This window comes from Mesoplodon mirus (genome assembly GCF_964341445.2).
Source record: "Mesoplodon mirus genome assembly, chromosome: 5".
Taxonomy (NCBI): Eukaryota; Metazoa; Chordata; class Mammalia; order Artiodactyla; family Ziphiidae; genus Mesoplodon; species Mesoplodon mirus.
Window position 1 is genome coordinate 153,521,492 of NC_138980.1, and position 23,178 is coordinate 153,544,669.

Consider the following 23,178-nt stretch of genomic DNA (forward strand, 5'->3'; position numbering starts at 1 on the left):
AACAAATAAAAGACAGGCCTATTCTGTCATTTATACACTATTAAAAGAACAATTCAACCCTTTAAAATGTTTTTACTACCCCAAGACCTATGTGTGCATACAATATATATATTCACAACACAAATACATGAACAGCCATCATTTCAACTTCAAAAATAAAATTTTATATTCTGAAGAATGTACAAAATGAAAGGAAAAATAAAAATTCATCTTTCAAAAAACCTATTTCAATCACTCTTCAAGTCGCTTTTCTAGAAAATCTAAGACACATACTATAAATTAACATGAAGATGAAAAAATTACTTTTCCATTCTCTTGTGCTTATCGAATATTAAAAATATGCTACTTACATTGGGAACATGGTGGGAAGACCCGAGGCTGAAAAAAGTGGCTTATTAAACTGTCGGATGTCCCATAATTTTAATGTATCATCACCTGATAGAGGAATGAGAAAGGACAAAAAAAAGGCAGAAAGTAAATTTTGCAAAAAAGAACCAGCCCCAAGTTTAGAGTTTGCAAAACTTAGTGTATAACTATAAGAAAAGGAATGGAGAGGGGGAGGCGGGGGACGGAGGGAGAGAGAGAGAAAGGAAGGAGGCAGGAGGGAATGTAGGAGGGAAGGGGATGCACACAACACATTTTACTTTTTAACTAGGGAGCTTGAGAGCCATAGCTGTGAGAACAGTAGAAAGATACATGATAATGAACTAGCTTCCTAGAAATTACTTTCCAGATTGATGTAGCATCTGCAGGCTAGAAGGAACCCTGGAGAATCTTCTCTAAAGAGTGACTTTAGAGCAGATGGTAGTTTCCCTGTGGTATATCTGAGCATAACTTGACTTCTTAAGAAGATATTAATTTAGCAACCACCAGGACTGAAAATAGTTCAGTTCACAACAGATTCTTTTTCCCACTAGTGTGTGGGTGAAACTATCCATTAACATTAATGAGAGTGAGCCAATATGATTCCTTTCCCTCCAGTGTAACTCTACCTGTGGCTATCATTCTTCACCTTGCTGGGGAGTATAGCTTTTCCAAGCCATTTAAAGTATAATTAATATTCTTTAAAGAATCACCTTTGAAGTATTTCTATAGGGCTACTAACTAATTCCTGTGCATAATGAAAGCCAAAACTCATATAAGTAATATCTTTGCTGTTCTTTTTCCCCAGTGTCCGCAGCTGAGACCTGCCTCAACCCCCTGGGTCCAATAAGGGATCACTACCAGATGCAAGCGAGGTGAGTGGAGAATTCAATAAAAATCTCCATTCTCTCCCCAGCAACCCTGACTCTGAAACCCAACTTTTGGCAGGTGCACTAATCCACAACTGGCTGGATTGGAGACCTGCTTATACTGGAAGAACTTTGTAAGACTCACCTTTTTCCTTTTAGTCTTTAAAAAAAAGGTTACACATCCGCACAATCCTCAAACAATAAGAAAACATTAATCTGTATTAAACAGTTTAGTTAACCTGGCAGGTTCTGGAGCTAGCAGGAGCACCTTACAACACTCTGGGGACTCTGCTGAACAGAGAGACTTCCATCTGGTATATTCTATACATCCAGGAAGGAGAATGGTGGAATACAGTATACATGTTCTGTAGATGACATGTTACCCAACAGCTAGTATGGGATGGAAGTGGAAGGTAAAAATTATCACTAAAATGGCTTTGACTGAAATGGAGTTAATCCTATACTTCTAAGGCAGTAATAATCAACCGGGTGGGGCTGGGCTATTTCAGAATCCTCCAGGAAGAATTTTCAAAGTACATTCCTCTGTAATTCCCCTCTTCCTTCCCCACTCTACCTCGGAGATTGGGGTATACCACTCTAGAGGTGCGAGAGTGAATGTGAGAATTTCCTAGTGGAGGATTTGTCGTTTTGAAAACCTTCCCAGGGGATTCAGATACATTCTTGGGGGTAAGAATCACAGATGTAAGTACAGAGTATAGTACATAGTCTTAATTAAGAGTCATCTTAGGACTCAAAGAACAGGTTAGAATTGATGAACCAAAACATATATTTTATACATATCTATCTTTGCCATCTATACCGTAAATAGAAAATACATGTGCATGTGCTTTGGTTTTTTTTAAAATTATGTAAGTGAGGGTAGTTTGGGTGTAATATATCAATAGAAGGCTTCCTTGGAAGAAGGAGAATCTGGATAGAGTTCCCAAGGGTAAACGGGCATGGACCAGTTAAACTGAGGGGAGAGCTGTGCCAACCCTATGTTCCCCTCACTTCCATACCCTCTACATCAGGCTGTGAATTCTTTCAGGAAAGGAACCCTGCTATGATGCCCACAGTTTATGCCAAGCACCTAGCATAATGCTTAGCTCAGATCAGTTGCTCAATATACAGTAAAGTGAGTGAATGAATGACTAAACTCAGTGTTGCTAGATTAATTTGGCCTGTGGAAAAAAGACTAAATCCTTTATGTGATATTTAAGGCTATCTGTAACACGGCTCCAACCTACTTACGTTGATTCTTTTCTCTCCCCACAAATGGGCCTACTGGAAGATCCTCAGTCACGCCCCATACCTCCCCCTAATGCTTTGTTCATAAGCTGCCCTCACTATTTTATTATTTCCTTCTATCAGCATACAACTTATTCACGTGAGGAAGATTTAGCAAAAAGTTAGAAACAATCTCTATTCAATCATATGAGTGTAGATAGGTAAACTTACAATACGACCACACAGAATTACATAGCTATTAAAAAAAATAACATCCAGGTATACAAATTTTTTTTAACTGAACTGAATTAGTGTTTGAACTGAAAAAAAATCAATGGTCAGCAAATAGAAGATTTGAGATACCAGACCCAGAACTATGAAATGATATAGAAAGAATATAGAATATCATCTACAAAAGTCCATAAGGTAGAGGCAATGGTCATCCTTGCAGGCTCCAAATGCTGATGGAATTTGGAGCTAAAATGAAAACTTAGGCAAAAAAGTACATATTTTCTAAATTTTACTTGATAATTTTAATAAAACAATGTTGCCAAGTTGGAAATGCATTTTAATGAAAAAAACTAGACTGGCAAGGGTACATTAACAAAAGCACAGCTAGCTTTACTAAGCACTAGGATATTAGTGTGACAGTTTTTAGAGCTACACACGATCATTTTATATATAGAAACATATCAGAAAGAAAGCTTCTAACCTACCTCCACGAGAGGCAAGGACATTACCATCATAGGAAAAAGTCACGCAAGAAGTATCTGTGCCCGGGTCATGAGCTTGTTTATAGTGGAATTTAGGGTGAACCTGTTTGCAAAGACAAGCAAAGTGTTAACATCTCATCTGAATTCAGATGAGAACATTTTTGTGGCAAGAATATTTTACTTTATCATCCAAAAAATGATATATAGCTACATGAAAAATATTAATTTCACCTGATGATAGTTTTTTTATTTTGGAAAAAATTTCAAAGATCTTTAAAAAACATCCATTTGCTTTAATAAGCAAAAAGAAGAGACAAGGTTAACTTCTAGTAGGAGATATTTTTCAGACTGCCTTAGCAAGCTCTGAGCAACACAAGATTAGCACTGCATTTAGTTCTTCTCATTAAACTTATAAAGTTTTGGGGACCATTTCCTACAGTTATCTGAAAGAATCAATATAAGTAAAAATTACAAATGAACATATTATTAACTCAAAAATATCACTGTATTCCTAGTATATGCCAGACACTGTGCACATGGTTGTAAGTCTTGAACTATCTTTAGTGTGCCTGTAGGATAACGTTGTTGTGGAAGATGATGACGACAGCTAGCCGTTACACAATGCTTACCATACCCTAGGCACTATATTCTTTTACTAACTTGCCTATGGTGCTCACGTTCACTCTAGAAGATTATCTTCATTTTACAGATTAGGAAACTAAGCACAGAGACTTAAGTACCCTGTCCAAAATCACAGAGCCAGTAAGTGGTCGAGCTAGGAGTTTGAACCAAAAAGCCTACCCTTAAACACCACCCTATACCCCCTCTCTACAGATATGTTATTAGTCTTTTTACTTGCAATGTCACTTCTGAACAGTTAATGACTTATAAAAGTAACTCTACTACACTAACCTTGCCACCCAGTTATGATTCAGTAACCAGAACAGGCCAAAGTACTAGGGAATCAATTATCCCAGATCCACCAGGCTGGATAATTACACAGTGAATGGCCAGGGACATTACTAGTGATGACAGCATGTAGGTCTCTCCTGGCAGCCACAGGTATAGGAATACAAATGACCCATCTCCATCAGTGTGCAGCAACCATAACAAAGAATGAGTCACAAAACAGAGCTCACGTACATTAGCCTCCCAATAATATCCCCAACACTCCATCATTGAGCTTTCACCAAAAAGTTTCGAGTAATGAGGACACACTACCTCACAAAAGCAATCCTTCAAAATAAAAACTGTATATATTGAGTTAAAACTGTCTTCTCAAATACATCACTTAACTCAGACCTTCTGTTTTAATAAGGACCAGAGCTTCCTTGGCCTTCTGCAGAACTGTTACACTCAGATTTCTTTTCACTATATTCCTAGGTTAGTTCTGATGATTCTTGTGTCCCATTGTCACAATTTAAATTTAAATAAATTTTCAGAAAGTTAAATGGTAATAAATAAATAAATAAATAATAAACTTGTCTTCTCTCTTCCTCCATGTGACAATCTTAGAAATTTATATTAAAGACAGTAATCATGCTTCCTCCTTTCATGGATATAAATAATTCATTGATTCATCTTTTTTTTTTTATATTGGGAATCAACTGTATGGCAGATACATGGTTTAGCAGGGAAACACAAATGTGCCGAGATAAACATGGCTTCTCTCCTCAGAGGTGATAGACGGTCCCCTGAAAGGACACAGATAAGCATACAAAGTGACAAGTGGTACAGTGGGGAAGTATAGAGTAATTTGAGAGCACTAAAGAGAGGTTCTTGATCAGAGCATGTGAAGAGAGGAAAAACAAGGGGGGCAAAAAGAAAGCAGAGACGCAGTGGATAAAGTAAAAGTTAGCAGACAAAGGAGCAGGATGCAGGGTCTAGAAAGGCTATTCTAGTCAGAGGGTACTCACTGCATTCTGGTAGCAGAACTTTGAACCCCATGACCTCTGCAATCCCTGGTGTTATGCCCATGAATATGTTACTCTACTTAGCAAAAGGGACTTTGCAGGCATAATGAAGGTTATTAGTTAGCCGATAGGGAGATTATGTCCTGGATTACCCAGGTGGGACTGAAGAGTCACATGAGTCCTTAGAAGCAGAGTTTTCGGGACTTCCCTGGTGGGGCAGTGGTTAAGAATCCGCCTGCCAATGCAGGTGACATGGGTTCGAGCCCTGGTCCAAGAAGATCCCACATGCCATGGAGCAGCTAAGCCCATGCGCCACAACTACAGAGCCTGTGCTCTAGAGCCCGTGAGCCACAGCTACTGAGGCCACACGCCACAGCTACTGAGCCCACGCTCAGCAACTACTAAAGCCCGCATGCTCTAGGGCCCCTGTGCCGCAACTACCGAGGCCAGGTGCCTACAGCCTGCGCTCCGCAACAAGAGAAACCACCTCAAGGAGAAGCCGGCGCACTGCAACGAAGAGTAGCCCCTGTTCGCTGCAACTAGAGAAAGCCCACGCTCAGCAACGAAGACCCAACACAGCCCAAAAAAAGAAAAGCAGAGCTTTCTCCTGGCTGAGGACAGAGAAGGAAGCCATAAAGATGTGCCAGAAGAGTACGAGAGATTTTAAGAATGAGAAGCGTTTGACATGCCACTACAGACTTAAAAGATGTATCAAAGAAACAGGGATCTGAACGTGGGTTTTAACTGCATAGGTCCACTTATACACAGATTTTTTTTCAATAACTACATAGTACAGTACTACATGATCTGTGGTTGGTTGAATCCACAAATGTGGAACCATGGATATGGAGGGCAGACTGTAAAGTTATATGTGGATTTTCAACTGCTCGCAGGGTGGCGGGAGGAGTGTGTGTTGGTGTCCCTAACCCCACACCTCCCCACGTGTTCAAGGGTCAAGTGTACTTTGACTGTAGCCTGGTGAAACCCTAAAACCCTAAGAAGAGAATCCAACCATAGCATGTCAGGCTTCTTACCTACAGAAATTGTGAAATGATAAACTGGTGGTTTTTTAAGCCACTAAATTTGCGGTAGTAATCTGTTACTAAGCGATAGAAAACCAACAGGCGCGTATTGGAAGGCCTGAAGGGAAAGGAGCTGGTTGATTCAAAGACCTAAAAGAAGTTAATCACGTCTAAGAGGGAAAGGACAGGTGAGAGGTGACATAAGCAGGGCCCAGATCACGCCTTGTAGGCCACGTTAAGGGCTCAAATTTTATCCTGAAGGTAAAAGGAGTTGCTAAGGGATTTTACACAGAGCAGTAGTAGTGTGACTCGGTTTGCTTATCTTTAAAAGATCATTCTTGGACGCATGGAGAACAGATGGAACATATTTTTTCTGTTCCTCAGAAAAGCAGAACTCTGCTACTAATCTCAATAAGGAAAATATGCCACGTAGTTATATTTCAACAACTTATCAACTCCTGAACTCTAAATAAAGCTTTTGAAAGATATTACAGTGGTAACTGTTTACCAGAAAGTCCTATACTTACATTTGGCCTCTCAGTGAAATTAATTTTTTATTTGTTTTAAATGTTTTATTGATTTTTAATGCTAATAAATACATCTTAACAGAAGGAAGACCCATCACTTCATGAATTACCAGTAAGGTAATGTGGTATAGCAAAAAGAGCACTGGTCCAGGACTAGGAGATATGAAATCTGGACTTAGTTCAGTCAAAAGCTAGCAGTATGACTGGGGACAAGTTACTTAGCCTTTCCAGATCACAATTTTATCTTCTGTAAAATAAATGGATTGAGGGCTTCCCTGGTGGCGCAGTGGTTGAGAGTCCGCCTGCCGATGCAGGGGACATGGGTTCGTGCCCCAGTCCGGGAAGATCTCACATGCCGTGGAGCGGTCTGGGCCCGTAAGCCATGGCTGCTGAGCCTGCGCGTCTGGAGCCTGTGCTCGGCAATGGGAGAGGCCACAACAGTGAGAGGCCCGCATACGGCAAAAAAAATAAATAAATAAATAAATAAATAAATAAATAAATAAATGGATTGAACTAGATGATTTCTAAAGTCACTTACAGCTCTATGATTCTTTAGGAAAAGACAGAAACTGGTAAATATATATATATTTTATAATTCGACTAACTGATCAAATGTACTTTTTTTTTTAAGTGGTTACTTTTTTTTTAAATTAATTTATCTATTTTGCTGTGTTGCGTCTTCGTTTCTGTACAAGGGCTTTCTCTAGTTGTGGCAAGTGGGGGCCACTCTTCATGGCGGTGTGCGGGCCATTGACTATCGCAGCCTCTCCTGTAGTGGAGCACAGGCTCCAGACGCGCAGGCTCAGTAGTTGTGGCTCACGGGCCCAGTTGCTCCGCGGCATGTGCGATCCTCCCAGACCAGGGCTCGAACCCGTGTCCCCTGCATTAGCAGGGAGATTCTCAACCACTGCGCCACCAGGGAAGCCCCAAATGTACTTTTTATTATTAATAGAGCAAAATAGATCATGAATGCGAATATTCTAAAATATAAATACACACACACACATATATATATACACATATATATAGATATGTACATATCATATACCAGTCAAGTGGGATAAAGAACCTTAAAAGGTGTAGAATCCAAAGCAATCATATCACGTACACTTCCGCATGAGCCCAAGAGCAAGCAGGTAGTTCCATTTCGACTGAGATTTTATGTCAAGTGTGCTCTTCAATTATTAACTTCACTTTAACCAGTAACAAAAGTTTATTCCAACGAAATAAAATGGATAGCCAGAGGAGATCTTAAATTTGCATAAAACATCAATATTTGGACAGTCTGTGATGAAAAATACCCTCACATTTTGAAAACAAACTCAACCTGACTGAAAAACACTTCTGGCATAATGTGGGAAATCTAAAACTGCAACTTCTCCTTTAATTCCTTTTATAATCATCCTAGGCAAAGAACATTATTCTTTAGGGAAGTTGAGATTATTAACTCCTTTATATAGGCTTCCTATTCTTAGGAGTGCCTTATGTTAGATTTGGAGAACATCAAGTCTCAAATATTCAGAGTGATGGGAGATGCAAGCACAAGAACCTAGAGTTTTAAAGGCCCTCTCTGAGATCAGACAGTACCAACTTCCAACTGGTAAAACTGCCCCTTCTCAGCAGATGGTCGTAGAGCCTCCAGCAGTACAGAACTCATTACATCACAAGCAACAACAACGCGTTTGTCTGGGTGCCTCTAATTGGCAACACCTTTCTTAAACTGGGTGCAAGCCTCCCTCCTTCTAACATCTACTTGTGAGTCCTGGTCCTGCCTTCTGTGGCTATGCTAATTCTAGTTTTTCCTCTCTAAGGAAGTATGCCAAATTCTCAAAGAAAAATATGATGCCTAGCCCAAAGTCTTAAATACATCACTTTCTGTAATTCTAAATAATCCAAATATTCTGTGGTGGTAACAGAGGTCAGTGAGTCTACATCCAGCAGCTAGCTAGATCCCGATACCTTTCCATCGCTCTAGTGTGTATCTATGAATGCAAGAGGAAAGACGGTCCTCAAAAGGATCGAAACATGTTTTGTAATCAATAAAACAGTGGAATGAACTATTTTAAAAAAGAGAGAATTTAAATAAATTTCTGGGCTGAAAATAGGGGAAAATTTAGTGGAACGAATACTGGTCTTAGAGCCAAGCCAACTTGATCTAAAATTTCAGCTTTCTACATTTAGTTTGACCCTGGCCAAGATGCTTAATCTTTCTGTTTCACAGTTTACTCATCTTTCAAATAACATGCCCTACACATCTTCCCACTCTTACTCTTTTTCCCCAACTCCCAAAGAAACGGAGCTGCATTTGACCTACTATCTCCCTGCCTTGTGTCAATGTCACACATTTATTTATTCAGTCTATACTGGGCACCTCCTCTCAGAACGTTGCTGAAATGCAACTATGCTACCGAAACACAAACTCCGAGAGCAAGATGAAGCAAATGCTAGGCTATCTAACAAACTAGGTGTACTAACATTTAACTGTCCTCTCAAATCTACTCTTAGGTCCCCCTAAATAGATATAAATTTTCTTCTTCATTGAGAATCTATTTTCAAGCTTCGTTATAATCAAGCAATTCCAATCAATTCTATATTTTCAATCACATGTTAGGTTTACTTACCATACCAGGATTAAAAATATTCCAGGATTTTTTAAATGCCAAGATTAAAAAACAGAATAGATATAGGTCCAGACTGAATATAATTTCCTCCTGTTCCTCTGATTTCGGAGATCTATAGTAAGGATTATGAGAATAATGTACACAAAACTATAGGAACTGTCATAGAAAGGTACTTTGCGATTTCCTATGCCCATGAAGGCTTCATTTTAATAAAAGGAAATTAGACAATAAAACCTCTGTAAAAGATTCTGTGATAATCAAATTAATATATTGTATGAAAATATGGTATAATGATAAAAAGCACAGAGGGTGGAATCGGACTGGTGAGTTCAAATCCAGGCTTCACCACTTATCATCTTGGGCTAATCTCCCTATGCCATCTATTAAATGTGATTAATAATAGTACCCACTCCATAAACTGCTAGGAGAATTTAATGAGGTAATGCAAGTGTGTCACACGCCTTTGCAATACAACTTTGCTTTTCTTTTCAAAAATATGTGGCATGTATTTCTTTACACCTTGGGTCTGGGTATGGACAGGTGACTTGTTTGGGATTATAGGACATGTAGCCAAGAAAATGTGTCTCTCAGACTTCCCACTGTGAAAAGCATAATGACTAGCACCCTCACTACCTCTGTGACAAGCCAGGCTTTCCACAGGCTCCTCCTCACCAAGGATTGAGCACAAGGGAGAAAGGACTCCTAATTGGCCTGACTGAAACATTCTGGGCATTGCGCTACAGTCTAAGACTCTTTCTGCACAATCCTCTTTTTCTTTTCTTTTAATATAACAGTTTTATTGAGATATAATTCACACACCACGGAATCTGTCCACTTAACGTATGCAGTTCAATGTTTTTCGGTATTTTCAGAGAACTGAGCAATCATTACCTCAGTCAACTTTAGAACATTAGGATCACCCCCAAAAGAAACCCCATACACATTAGCAATCACTCCCTCTTTTCCCCTAATCTGTCAGCCCTAAGCAACTGCTAACCTAGTTTCTGTCTCTGTATATTTGCCTATGTGAACATTTCAAATAAATGAAATCATACAATATGCTATCTTTTGTAATTGGCTTCTTTCACTTGGCATAATGTTTCTGAGGCTCATGTACGTTGTAGTATGTTTCAATACTTCATTTCTTTTTCTTGTCAAGTAATGCTCCACTGTATGGATGTACCACATTTTATTATCCATTTCTCAGCTGATGGACAGGTAACAGTCCTTTCTTTCCTTTCTCTTTCTTAGGGGTATGGCCTACATCATGCTCTCTTCTCCAGCCTTCTCAGGCTCCCTCACCCCCATTCCCTTGACAGGCCTTTCCCCAAGAATTCTCTTACATGTTTAACCCTATCTTGGTGTCTGTTTCTCAGAGGAACCAGACTATCACAAGTGGTACCTGGTGTGTTCCAACAGCACAGGTGTTAAGATAAAAATCTAGGACTGCCTCCTTCATGGGTAAAGAAGACACTGTCCTGAGTGGACTGCGGAGCACAGGTACACTCGAGCACTTGGTTGCGTTCCAACTGCTACAGATGTCACTGGAGGTGAGCTGGGAAAACTTCCTAGTACAGGGGACTGTCCTTGAGGGAAATCACTTTAGGCATTTAAAAATATATGGGAGGAAGATACCTACAAAGACAATAGTGTTGCTGGTTAGTGCTAAGTCATTACCCCTGCAGAGGGACAATGAGAAACTGAGCACCAATAACAGTTAAAGACTCAGTGGAAGAGCCAGAGGGCCCCTTCAGTAGCTTTCAAAGAAGTCCTCATCTCCTGCAGTGGAAGACCAGACACAGCTGAGCAACAAACAAAGGCGATCTGGTAGTTTGATTTATAGAGCTCCAGAGATATCTAAATGCTCAGCCAAGGCAGGGCTCTAGCTGGGAAAACCTGAGACTCTGAAACATAAGGACAGGATATCTGGATGGATGTCTGTAAGATGCTACATCTGCAGACGCCCCTGAACCCTCACAGCCTACGGAGGTGGCCCACCCTTGCCTAGTAAGAGCTAGCAATTCCTTTGGGTTGGAAGATGCTACAACTGCCCCTCCCCGACAAGGCAGCAGCAACTTCTCTTAGGACCTGCCCCTACCTCCTCTTCTGGCTTCTACGTCAATAACTAGTGCCGAATCCCAGTATTACTCAGCTGGAGAAGTGGCTGGAAAGAGATTACGCGCCAAAAGAGATGCAAGAATTAGCTCGCAGCTGCTGGCAGGAGCCATGAAGTACCTGGAGTTTGGATTTTGAGGATCCTTAATCAAGGGGGCTTTCATCAGCAGGATTCATTGATTTGGGGCACATTTTTGTACAAGGTCCCCAGGGGATGGGGCAAACCTGCTGCAAGGATGCTACAGAGGCCTGGAAAAGTGATGGCCAATGTTGAGTAAAATAAAAACACCCCAATTGTTCTGGCAGACAACAGAGAAGAGAATAAGAAGGCTGGGGGAAGTGGGCATGCTGGGATGGATATATTGTGTCAAGTCAGAAAATACAGAATCTTATTTTTCATGGGAGAGCCCAGAGGAAGTACCATTCACCGAGGCCACCAGGAATACACAGGTGAGAGGGAGCCAGCATTACCAAGGAGTTCAGTTCAGCATCACCAAGAAGCACCATTCACCAAGGTCTCTGCTGCAGCCCTGCAGATCAGCCCTCTGCAGGGCTAATCTCACTGAGCTGGGCCATTAATATCCATGGGGATGATGAGGCCCAAAGTAATAAAAGCTAGGTTGCAGTGCTTAATTGCTAGAAGCCAAGAGGCTGCAATATAATGACTGACAAGATCAGAGAGGCAGCCAAGGGGGCTTGATGTGCAGAAAAATGTGGAGATGGTTAACAGAACATGGCATTCCTAGGGGCAGAAGAGATGGGCAGACAGCAAAGGTACTGCTTAGTATCTACAACCAAAAAGAGAGATACATGGAGGAGCAGGAAGCTGAGGGTGGTCACCCCGATAAAAAGTCATGATCCCTGGCTCTGTTCCCACATCTGACTCTATTTTCAGATCAGGAACTGATTGACTATAGAGGTAGCCTGATTCCTAAGAGGAAGGACGGTGCTACTCAGTGGGGCAATGATTCTTCTCCTAGTCCTTCCACAAAGGGCTTGTTGACTACAGACTTGATCAAGTAGTAGTCCCGATTGTAGCTGCTATGCTAACTGAGATAGCAACATAGCTAGAGCAGATTAATAAAGCCTTGGGTTGACTTAGGCTCAAGGAGTTCCCACTGGCCTGGCCAAAGCTTTCTTAGAACTGTGCTGAAGTCTGAGATTCTTCCTAGCCAACCCTCCTTCGTTCCTTCCCTCTTTCCTTCATAGGAGTCAGACCTGCATCACCACCTGATACTCTCTAGCCTCCTCTGGCTCCCCACACACTTTTCCCTTACAGGAGTTTTAGCAATAAATCTTTTACACATCTTAGCATCTGCTTCTCAGAGAACCCTAACAGAGGACATGAGCAAACAAGACACAAGCAGAGACCTGGAAAGGCATATACATTGGGACTTGCTCTCTTGCTGCTTTTGGAACCTAGCCACCTTGTGAAAAAGCACAAGATGCTCTCCGGATGACCAGAAACATGTGTCCAATCATCCCTGTAGCACCAGCTGACATCTGGCCAACAGCCGGACATGTGGGTGAGGCCATTCTAGACCATCCAGCCTTGACTGAGCTGTTAGTTAACTGCAGATGCAATAGAGAACCCAGAAGAAATCAGCCAAGCCAGTTCAGACCAGAAATACTGCCCCACTGACCCAGAGAATCTTGAGAAATAATTAATGTTTGTTGTTTTAAGCTACTAAGTTCTAAGGTAGTTTGTTATGCAGCAAAAGTTAACTAATGCAACACATGAAGGATGTGAACAGTGCTTGGCAGATAGTAAACATTATATAAGAGTTTGTCATTATTATAAGTCAGACGATACCAGAGAAGCATTAATAACGTTTTAAGAAGGTTAATTCTTGCTCCCCTACCTTAGCATTCTACCAAATAATATCCACCATAAACCTGTCCTGCAACCCTATAATTAAAATTAATCCAACTTTATCAGGTCTTGTACTTTATATAATCATTACGCTCCTCTCTTGCCTTTTTGCATCCACCTGTGAGACCAAAAGTTCTCTCTAGCAATGTTTCTTAATCCTCTCTGGGTTTGCTTCAGATAACCACTGTCTCTAGGTAGCTGTAGTCTGTTTTCAACTAGTTGCAGCCATTTCTTCTATATATTCTTTGACACTAAGACAATGATTCCAGAAGACAATATTAGAGAAGTGAATGCTTGGAAACAGCTCATTCTTGGAGGACACAGAAGGGAGGGTTGTGTGTTTAAACTGCTTTTCTTTATGTTACTAAACGAGAGCTCTTTCCCCACATTTCTGATCCTTTCTTTCAAGTAGGTCAGCTTCAGATTATTTCTTTCCCAGGCACATCATCTGAACTCTAAGAACCCCAATGAGTCTTAGAGTACAGTATAATATGTTATGTATCACATAATCATGGTGCTTAAAAGATGAACATAATAAATATAGCAAATGAAACTCTGAACTTTTGAGCATGTTTCAAGGAAACAACATATTTCATAGCAAGTTGACAGTTTCCAACTTTTTAAAAAAAGATAATTATGTTCCAGCCAAGATGTTTTTTCCTTCCCTCATTCCTTTCTTCTCTCTCTCCCTCCCTCCCTTCATTTTTTTAAAATAAATAATTTAAAGACAAAAGACAATGACATCTGACAAAGGTTTCTGAAAGGTCCATTCATCATCCCCCATAAAATAAAAGTGTGATAATAAAATTTTTAGGATCCACATTTACAATGTCAACCACATTCACTGAGGACTCATTACACACACAACACAGAGATACATAAACGAAGAAACGATGTGGAATTTTCTTGAAATGATTCACAAGTTGGGAAAGGAGAAGAAACACTTAAGCCCTCTTATTCTTTCATAAAACATTTACTGCATCAAGTATAAGCCAGGTTTACAGGGCATCAAAATGACTAAGAACTGGCCTCTGCCATAATGGGGAAGCTCACGGGAAAGGCGGGGTGGGGTGGGGTGGGGGGCTCGGGGACAGGGAGGGAGGGAGGGAGGGGGGAGGCGAGAATGAGCATTTATGACCAGAGATGAACTCTTCAGCAGGATTCTCCACTCTTGGTCCAGGTTCACTGTTGCAACCACTATGATTTCAGAAAATTGCTATGACTTAGCATTTATTTTTCAACTGTATTTGGCAAAGATATAGCCCAGCCTTCATTCATAACTGGACAATGTTGCTTGTTTGGTCATCTCAAACCAGGTGACTGCAGTGTGTGACTACCTAGGGCTCTGTCTGATTACCAGCTGGAAGCTGCAGCTGCAGGAGAAAGCTCAGCCACTGAGATGTGTGAGTCACAGGCAGAATATGATGCCACTGCTCTGGAATCTTCTGGCTCCCCGTGTGCTTGCAACTTGAAATTCAAGGTGTTTACTTTAGTCTATAAAACAAACCCCTTATGGCTAAGGCACAAGTTACCTTCACATTAATCTCCCTTCTTATAAACCTGAGCTGAGATCAGCTGGTATCCCAGTTAGGCACTTGAGATTTATGCTTCAGAAACCTGGATGCAAAAAAACGTTAAACCCTACAGAAAACCCAAGCTTTCAGAATTTTAAGAAGGCATGAAATGAAACTTTGGACTTCGAGACTCCATTTCTAACCTTTGAGACATCATACAGAATCATTTAAAGACGGGGATATTATCTTATTAGAGCATTTAAATATCTGGTATATTTTACTATTGTGATTTTAGGCAAAGTATAATTTTACCGGGGAAAAGAAATGAGGCAATACAGAATCTCATATGATATTTTGTAGGTCTCTAAATGAGGACATCACTGAAATCACCAAGAGGAATGATTTAAGAAGAAAGTGCTTCTAAAGAGACAGCCCCAAAGCAGGGTTTCCCAGAGGATGCTTTGTGTAACATCATCAGATCCAGGGGTGGGGTGGAGGGGTGCGGGTCATTCTATAGCCAAGCCTGGGAAACTAGAGTTTATTTGTATACCATGGCCTTGTCTTGAAGATTCACAATGCACACTAGTATATTAAAAGCCAGAGTCTTTTAAGTAGTAGTCCCAGAATAAATCAACTTCTCTAACATTTCCAAAGCTTATTTGACTGTGGAACTAGTTTTTTTTTCCTTCTTCTTTTCAGAAAGTACTTACTAACACTAATAGAATTAACATTCTCTGGACCTTAATTGGAGAAATATATATTTAGAGCAAGGATCAGTAAACTTTTTCTGGAAAAGTCCAGACAGTAAATATTTTAGGCTTTGAGGACTATAAAGTCTCTGTTGCAACTCTTCACTTCTGCTGTTATAGTATGAAAGCAGCCATAGACAATAAACAAATGGATTAGGCTGTGTTCCAACAAAACTTTATTTACAAAAAGAGGTGACAGGCTGGATTTGGCCCATAGTTTGCTGACCTCTGATCTAGAGAGGACAAAAATCTTAGGGAAAGGCACTCTATTTGTAAAATCATTTGCATAAACTGAAGGCTTCCTTGTGATTCAATAACACTTTTAACTTGTAATGCTAACGGTGGTGGCAATAGTAATAGTAACAACAGGTACATTTATTGAACATGCTGATACTTAGCGCGGTAAAACAGAACACTTTCTAATTTCATTCTTAAAACAAGCCTCGTGTCGTGTATGTCATTATAATCTCATTTTACAACCAAGAAAACTGAGGCTTAGCGAGGTAACTTACCCAAAGAGATATGACTAATAAACTGTCAGAGCAAAAACTCAAACCCTGATTCTAACTCCAGAAACTGTACTCTTTACTAAAACACCTCTTATTGATTGATTGATTGATTGATTGATTGACTGATAGTCACATTTACAGCCATGTTTTAAACCAGGCTTCTTCTGGATGTGTGTAGATTATTATAGTAATGGCTCTAAATGAATTGCATCTCCTTATACTCCTAGGAAGGGCAGTGCAAGGAGAGAGAAGGATAACATAAAGTAACTTTTTTCTCCTTCAAACTACATAATACATTTTTTTACAGTATTACGGATTTCTGGAAAAGAAAAATTCTATTACAAATTCCATCTAAGGGAGCCTTTTATCCATACAGGGGCAGTGAAAATCACCAGTCAGTTTTTCACCTCCTCTAGTCCTGATCAGTGGGATCTGGCACATGATAATACTAGCTAACATTTATCGGGCATTTACTCTGGGCTAGATACTGTCCTTAAGTGCACGGTATGTATTAACCCCTTGAATCCTCCAACAGCCTTATGAGATAAGCACTATTATATCCCCATTTTCCAGGGAGGGCATGGTGGGGCAGAAAGGTAGATCATGTGGTCAGTAACTGGCAGAGCCAGGATCTGAACCCAAGCAGCCTGGCTCCAGGGTCTGCACTTTTAATCACCATTATACTCATACATACTCACGGCTCTTCTGACTTCAGGCTCCCTCCACTCTGACCCTCATTTGCAACTAAGGTGGACCTGGACTCTGTGCAGCACCCTCGCTCTTTCCTTACTAAACCAGTCCTCTCCCCAACCACCAGGGCAAGTTGAAGGCGAAAGGTGGGAAAGTGCAGCAAGAGAGTGAAGTACGGGCTAGTGGGTGAGCACTACACCAGTTTCTGGAAACAGATAAAACCACTGTCCATGACCAAACCCGGTTCCAGGTCACTAGCTCAACTCAGTCCATAAGCACACGCTGATTAGCCTTTACTCAAGAAGATCACACCAAGAGTCCCTGAAGTAATTTAAAACTTGGTAAATAACACAAGATACAACTAGCAATGAGGAAATCCTACTAACTGCTGTGGCTCTCCTTAGCTGCCCTTTGTATGATGTTACCTTTTCTCCTCCATCTTTACTCTTAAGCTTCGGGTAACAGGAGTTAGGACCTTAGACTGTCTATAACACGTAAAAGACACAAATGTGAACACAAGTGCAGCTTTCAATTCAGCTCTTTAACTGAGGAGGAACTTGAAAGCCACTATGCCAACACCGGAAGCACAGGGCCGTGGAATGACCTGCCTAGACAGGAGGGAAAGCCCAGCGGTCCCCCCTTTGAAGTCCAGCTGCCTGAGATTCACTGGCAGCTAACCTTCAAAGAGAGCCGATGCTTCCTTCCCTCAGCCTGGCCGCCAAGCTTCCCGGGCAGCTGGGCAGATTTAGCCACTCTCTGCCCAGCTGTCTGTGAACTCTGGCAGCCAGTTCAAGAGAGGCAGTGCAGGAGGGAGGGGGAGGATGAGGGAGTGGTGCGGGCGGAGGGTGGCGGCCCAGTGGCGCCAGGGCAGAGAGGATGCTGGGTTTCCTTGGAGCCAACCTTACCAGTGTCAGTCAAAAGACCAAGCTTCCAAGGGGAGAACAATCCAACGCCACGACAAAGCAACTTTTGAGTGAGCAGAGAAATTTCAAATACTTTCCTTCAAAAGCTGAGCGAATCTCAGATGTACCCTCCTATACATGGCCCAGTTGTTGCAGAAAGCAGTCCAATCTCTACATAGGGACGCAGGGGACAAAGCTAAGGTCAAGAATCAAAAAGGCACAGTCCTTTACTAATTTTGATTTTCCAGCAGTGTGAGTTTATGCTTCTTGGGGACTTTTGGGGTTGTTTGCCGGGTTTGTTGTGGCAACCCTTCTGTTCCCCTGGCAGCCAATAGCTGAAACCACTTATCTTGCACATGGCAAGGACGCCAGAAACTTATCTGTTTCTGCGCCTGTGCAGCAGATGCTTGGAGAAGACTGGCTCACTTGACATAAACATCACCAGCGTGTTGTTATGTTTATCCTCTGGAACCATATGCTTGAAACAGAGAATATTGTGTGTTATCAGCTGCAGGTACAAAAAGGAATGTAGAACAGTTCTACTGGTGACAAGAAACTTCCGAAAGAAGTCTAACTAAGAACAAGATCTTAAGTTCGGTAAAGCGGGAGGCTATGAAAGTGACTAACATATAGAAAAATGGAAACAAAAGAATTGAAGGGTCATGAACAGAGGAGTAAATCATCAGATCTACATGGAGATGGAGGAGAGGAAGACTGGAAGCCAGAGGAAAAATAATGATAAATTTCATGAAATCTTTCCTCTAGCTTTGTACAATGTGGTTAGGAAAGAAATGTATGGATGAGCTTGTACTGTGCACCATGACAATGTGAGGGAAAGATCTAGTAAGTATTCACATTGACTACTGTATTAAGTCACTAGCTACAAACATCCTCCTCCCTGCTCTCTAGATCTCTTTAAAACTGTGTGACACAGCAGCCAGCATTAAGTACAGTGACATCAAAGACATACCATCTGAAATTTATTATCTAACTTTAAAAGTGTAGGGGCTTCCCTGGTGGCGCAGTGGTTGAGAGTCCGCCTGCCGATGCAGGGGACACGGGTTCGTGCCCCGGTCCGGGAAGATCCCACATGCTGCGAAGCGGCTGGGCCCGTGAGCCATGGCCGCTGAGCCTGCATGTCCGTAGCCTGTGCTCCGCAACGGAAGAGGCCACAGCAGTGAGAGGCCCGCGTATCGCAAAAAAAAAAAAAAAAAGTGTAACACTAAGCCTATAGAAGAAGCCCCAATTAATATTTGCTGAAATTAGCCCAACTGTTTAATCACTTTCTACAAATATTTATGGCGTCCCTGCCATGTGCAAGGCACTATGCTAGGTGTTGCAGGTGAGCAACAGATTAGTAAAATGGCTCCTTTCTCTCCAGGAGATCTGTCTAGAAAAGGAGACAAACATAAAGACAAATATTCGCGCTGCACTGTGCAATAAACAATGGCAGCGTCCACAAACTATATAGTAAACCCACAAAAGAAAGGTTAACCCTACTATGACAGCATAATGGTGACAAGTTGGAAGTGGAGGAAAGAGAAACCAGGTAAGGTCTGGGGATGCTTGACTGTTCTCTTAGAAGGTTAAGGAGGAGACCGCTGGGAATACAGAAACCATTTTTGTTACTCCCCTAGGGGCCCAGCATATAAAAGGCTCGGACGTGTGAAACCGCACAGTGCTTTTGGAACCACAGGTGGTGCTACGAAGGGGTCAGTAGCACGTCAAGACTGGAGAGCAGGAGGTCAAATCAGTAGCGGCTTCATACGTGTTACGGGGTTTTTATCCGTACCTATGGGCAATGTTGAGCCTCTGAAGGGCTTTAAGGAGAGAGGGGTAATATGATCATATTTGTATTGTGAAAGATTGTCCTGCAGCAGTGGGAAAGATAAACTGGAAAAGGGAAGACTGAGGGCAGGGAGAAGAGTTAAGAAACACCTGCAGTGGTCCAGGTGAGAACAGGTGGGGCTTGCAGCTGAGTGATGGAGGAGTATGTCTGAGAACAATGTAAGTTGTATTCAGTGACTTTGATATGGGTAGTTGCAGTGAATCTGTGAAGTGGACACAGCAAATATCGGGTACTCTGGGTAGAAAACTGACAATGAAAGAAGGAGGAGTTGGAGGAGGCTTTTGTTAGATCACATAAATAAGAAGCAGAAGCTTGAGCATATTTTCTAGGAGCCAGTAGGGATGAAAAGGATAAAAACACAGGAAAGGGAGTAACTGATAGAATTAAGTCTCAGAGGAAGCAGGAAGAATGTGATCAAGTGCACAGGTGGAAGGATTAGTGAGGAACGAGAAGAGAAAGACCTCTCCCTTGGAGACTTCAAGGAAGGAGGCTGAGAGCCCAAGGAGGTCTGAACACAGAGGCACATGTATACATATAAGGGTGAAAAGTCTGACAGAAGTCCAACCTAGTGTCCTTACTTTTCCATGTTAAGGAGGGGAGTTGACTAACTAGGGAGCAGGGGGTTATAAAATGGACCAGAGAAGAGCTGGGAAAGTTTGAAAATACCCGATGAGATGAAATGACAGAGATGGCAGGAAAAAGGAAGAGATTACCAAAGGCACGGAGGGCCAAGAAGAGAATGTATATCATAAATCTGGAATGGTAGCAACCTGAAAAATTGTGGGTTTTATCAGGTTGGACTTAGAGCTAGAGTGAGGAAGCAAAGGAACCACACACGCTCCTGGGGTTGCTAGGTAGAAAACAAAAAATAAAGCACAGTTAACAATGTTGGTAAAATGTATATTGCAGAAGTCAAATGATCTTTTGCCTTTTCTCCAAGGACTATGCCCCAGAGTTAACTGATTTAAATTTCAGTTTTGGCCCCCAAAATCAAAGCTGAGGCCAATGTAATGCAACTTTAACTTGGCAGCTCAATTACAAAAGTAAAACTTTCTCTCCTTTTTGAAATGTAAACTTTATTAGAGAAGATGCCTTCACAACAACTAAATATGATAGTATAAATATTTTACTTATTCTCAGCATAGCATTAACTTCTTCAAAAAAGCAGGAGTTCCAATTTCACTCACCAGAGAAATCAATTTGAAGCGAATATTTACTGGGTGCCTTCAAGGTGCCTGGCATTATGCCATGCTTGTAGGAACAGATACAAAAACGCAATACTGCCTTCAAGATGATTACGCTCTAATTCACATTCTAAGTATTTAAATAACTTTTTTTTTAACCTGTTTAAAAAACATACATTTCCTTGTTCATTACATTTGTTAATGATCCTGGTGATGCCACTCTTTCAAATAAAACCACAAAAATGAACACTGACCAAGTAGTAACTAGTAACTGTCAGAGAAAAAGAATTTTTTAAAAAACTATTTTCAGGGCTTCCCTGGTGGCACAGTGGTTGAGAATCTGCCTGCTAATGCAGGGGACACGGGTTCAAGCCCTGGTCTGGGAAGATCCCACATGCCGCGGAGCAACTAGGCCCGTGAGCCACAACTACTGACCCTGCACGTCTGGAGCCTGTGCTCCGTGACAAGAGAGGCCACGACAGTGAGGCCTGCGCACCGCAATGAAGAGTGGTCCCTGCTTGCCACAACTAGAGAAAGCCCTTGCACAGAAACGAAGACCCAACACAGCCAAAAATTAAAAAAAAAAAAAAAAAAAAAAAAAAAAACTATTTTCAACCATATACTGTCACTTATATGTGGAATCTAAAATATGACACAAATGAACCTACCTACGAAACAGAAACAGACCCACAGACACAGAGAACAGACTTGTGGTTGCCAAGGGGGGAGGGGTGTTGGGGGAGGGAGGGGTTGGGAGTATGGGGTCAGCAGAGGCAAACTAGTATATAGAGGATGAATAAGCAGCAAGGTCCTACTGTAGAGCACAGGAAGCTATATTCAATATCCTGTGACAAACCGTGATGGAAAAGAACATGAAAAAGAATGTATATAGATGTATAACTGAATCACTCTGCTGCACAGCAGAAATTAACACAGCATTGTAAATCAACTATACTTCAATAAAATAAATTTTTTAAAAGTATCTTCATTTGGGCTTCCCTGGTGGCGCAGTGGTTGAGAGTCCGCCTGCCGATGCAGGGGACACGGGTTCGTGCCCCGATCCCGGAAGATCCCACATGCCGCGGAGCGGCTGGGCCCGCGAGCCATGGCCGCGGAGCCTGTGTGTCCGGAGCCTGTGCTCCGCAATGGGAGAGGCCACAGCAGTGAGAGGCCCGCGTACAGCAAAAAAAAAAAAAAAAAAAAAAAAAAAAAAAAAAAAAAAGTATCTTCATTTATATTTTAATTTGAAGAAGAGAGAATGTGGAAGAAACAAACAGGAATTTATAACAACCTACACACATTCAAGAAATTAGGGATTTCCAGCTTTTCCTAATAAACTAAAAGACCTAACACCCCTTATTTCCACATTACAGCAACAGGCTGATGGAGGATGTATATGGAAAAAACCACTCAGTTTTCATCTGTATTTTTCCTTTACTATTCACACAGAACACTTCATTTCTGATACTTCTGGTCACCAAATGTGTGAGGGATTTTCTCCACACCAAGCAATTCTTCATGACAGCAGCCCAGTGTCCTACAATGTAACTCAATTCTGACAATATGGAGGTCAAAGTCTCAGCCCTACAAGTCTGCTCCCACCCCACTCCCACTTCAGACGCCAGTCACAAGTAGTAGGTCTCTGACCTCCTTGGGCTCAACTAATTTGGTAGAGCAACTCACAGAACCCTAGGAAATACTTGTTTACATTTATCAATTTATTATAGGATATGATAAAGGATACAGATACACAGGGTGAGGTCTGGGAGGGTCCCAAGCACAGCAGCTTCTGTCCCCATGGAGTTGGAGTGCATTACCCTCCCAGTACATAGATGTGTTCACCAACCTGGAAGCTTTCCCAGCTCCATGATATGGGGATTTTTATGGAGGCTTCCTCACATAGGTGTGATCAATTATAAACTCCATTTTTAGCCCCTCTCTAGAGAAGTGGGGAGCAGGGCTGAAGATTCCAAGCTTCTAATCATGGCCTGGTCTTTGTGGTGACCAGACCCCATCCAAGAGCCATCCAGGAGCCCACCCGAGTCACCTCATTGGAACAAAAGATGTTACCACTACTCTTATCACTTAGGAATTTACAAGGGTTTTAGAAGGCCTGTTTCAGGGACTGGAGACAAAGACCAAATATATATATATATATATATTTCTTATTATAAATCACAGTATCACAGAGGAGAAAAAGACTGCCTTAAAGGAACATGACAAAACAAATTGTCTTCATTTGAAGTAAAGAAGATGTAACTCAGTTATTTAGTAAGATATCATTAAATATAAGCACAGGGATGCACTGAAAACATTTTAATCAAGGCAGGTAGTTTCCTCTTTTAAGCAGAGAAATATGTTTTGGGAATGGACATAAACCAACCTTTATTAGTGATCTAATACTGAGATCTAAAAAAAATTTCCAGGTATTTAGCATTTACCTTTACCTTGGAAAACATTTACTTATCTGTAAAACTGTGCTATCTCCATAAGCTCAAAATATTCTCTTAAACGCTCCTTTTCACCTGATTTTTAATG

At 41.3% G+C, this 23,178-nt stretch overlaps 1 protein-coding gene across 2 annotated transcripts in view; it reads right to left on the reverse strand.

Annotated features, from left to right (window-relative positions):
• Positions 1 to 23,178, reverse strand: part of WDR70 (WD repeat domain 70) — a 315,980-nt gene that overhangs the window by 51,097 nt on the left and 241,705 nt on the right. For both annotated transcript variants that reach the window (XM_082623147.1, XM_082623146.1), the window contains exons 11-12: positions 3,176 to 3,275; positions 351 to 435 (exon numbers count right to left, since the gene is read on the reverse strand). In XM_082623147.1, the coding sequence (XP_082479273.1) occupies positions 351 to 435; positions 3,176 to 3,275 (185 nt within the window). The remainder of the gene's footprint in view (positions 1 to 350; positions 436 to 3,175; positions 3,276 to 23,178) is intronic.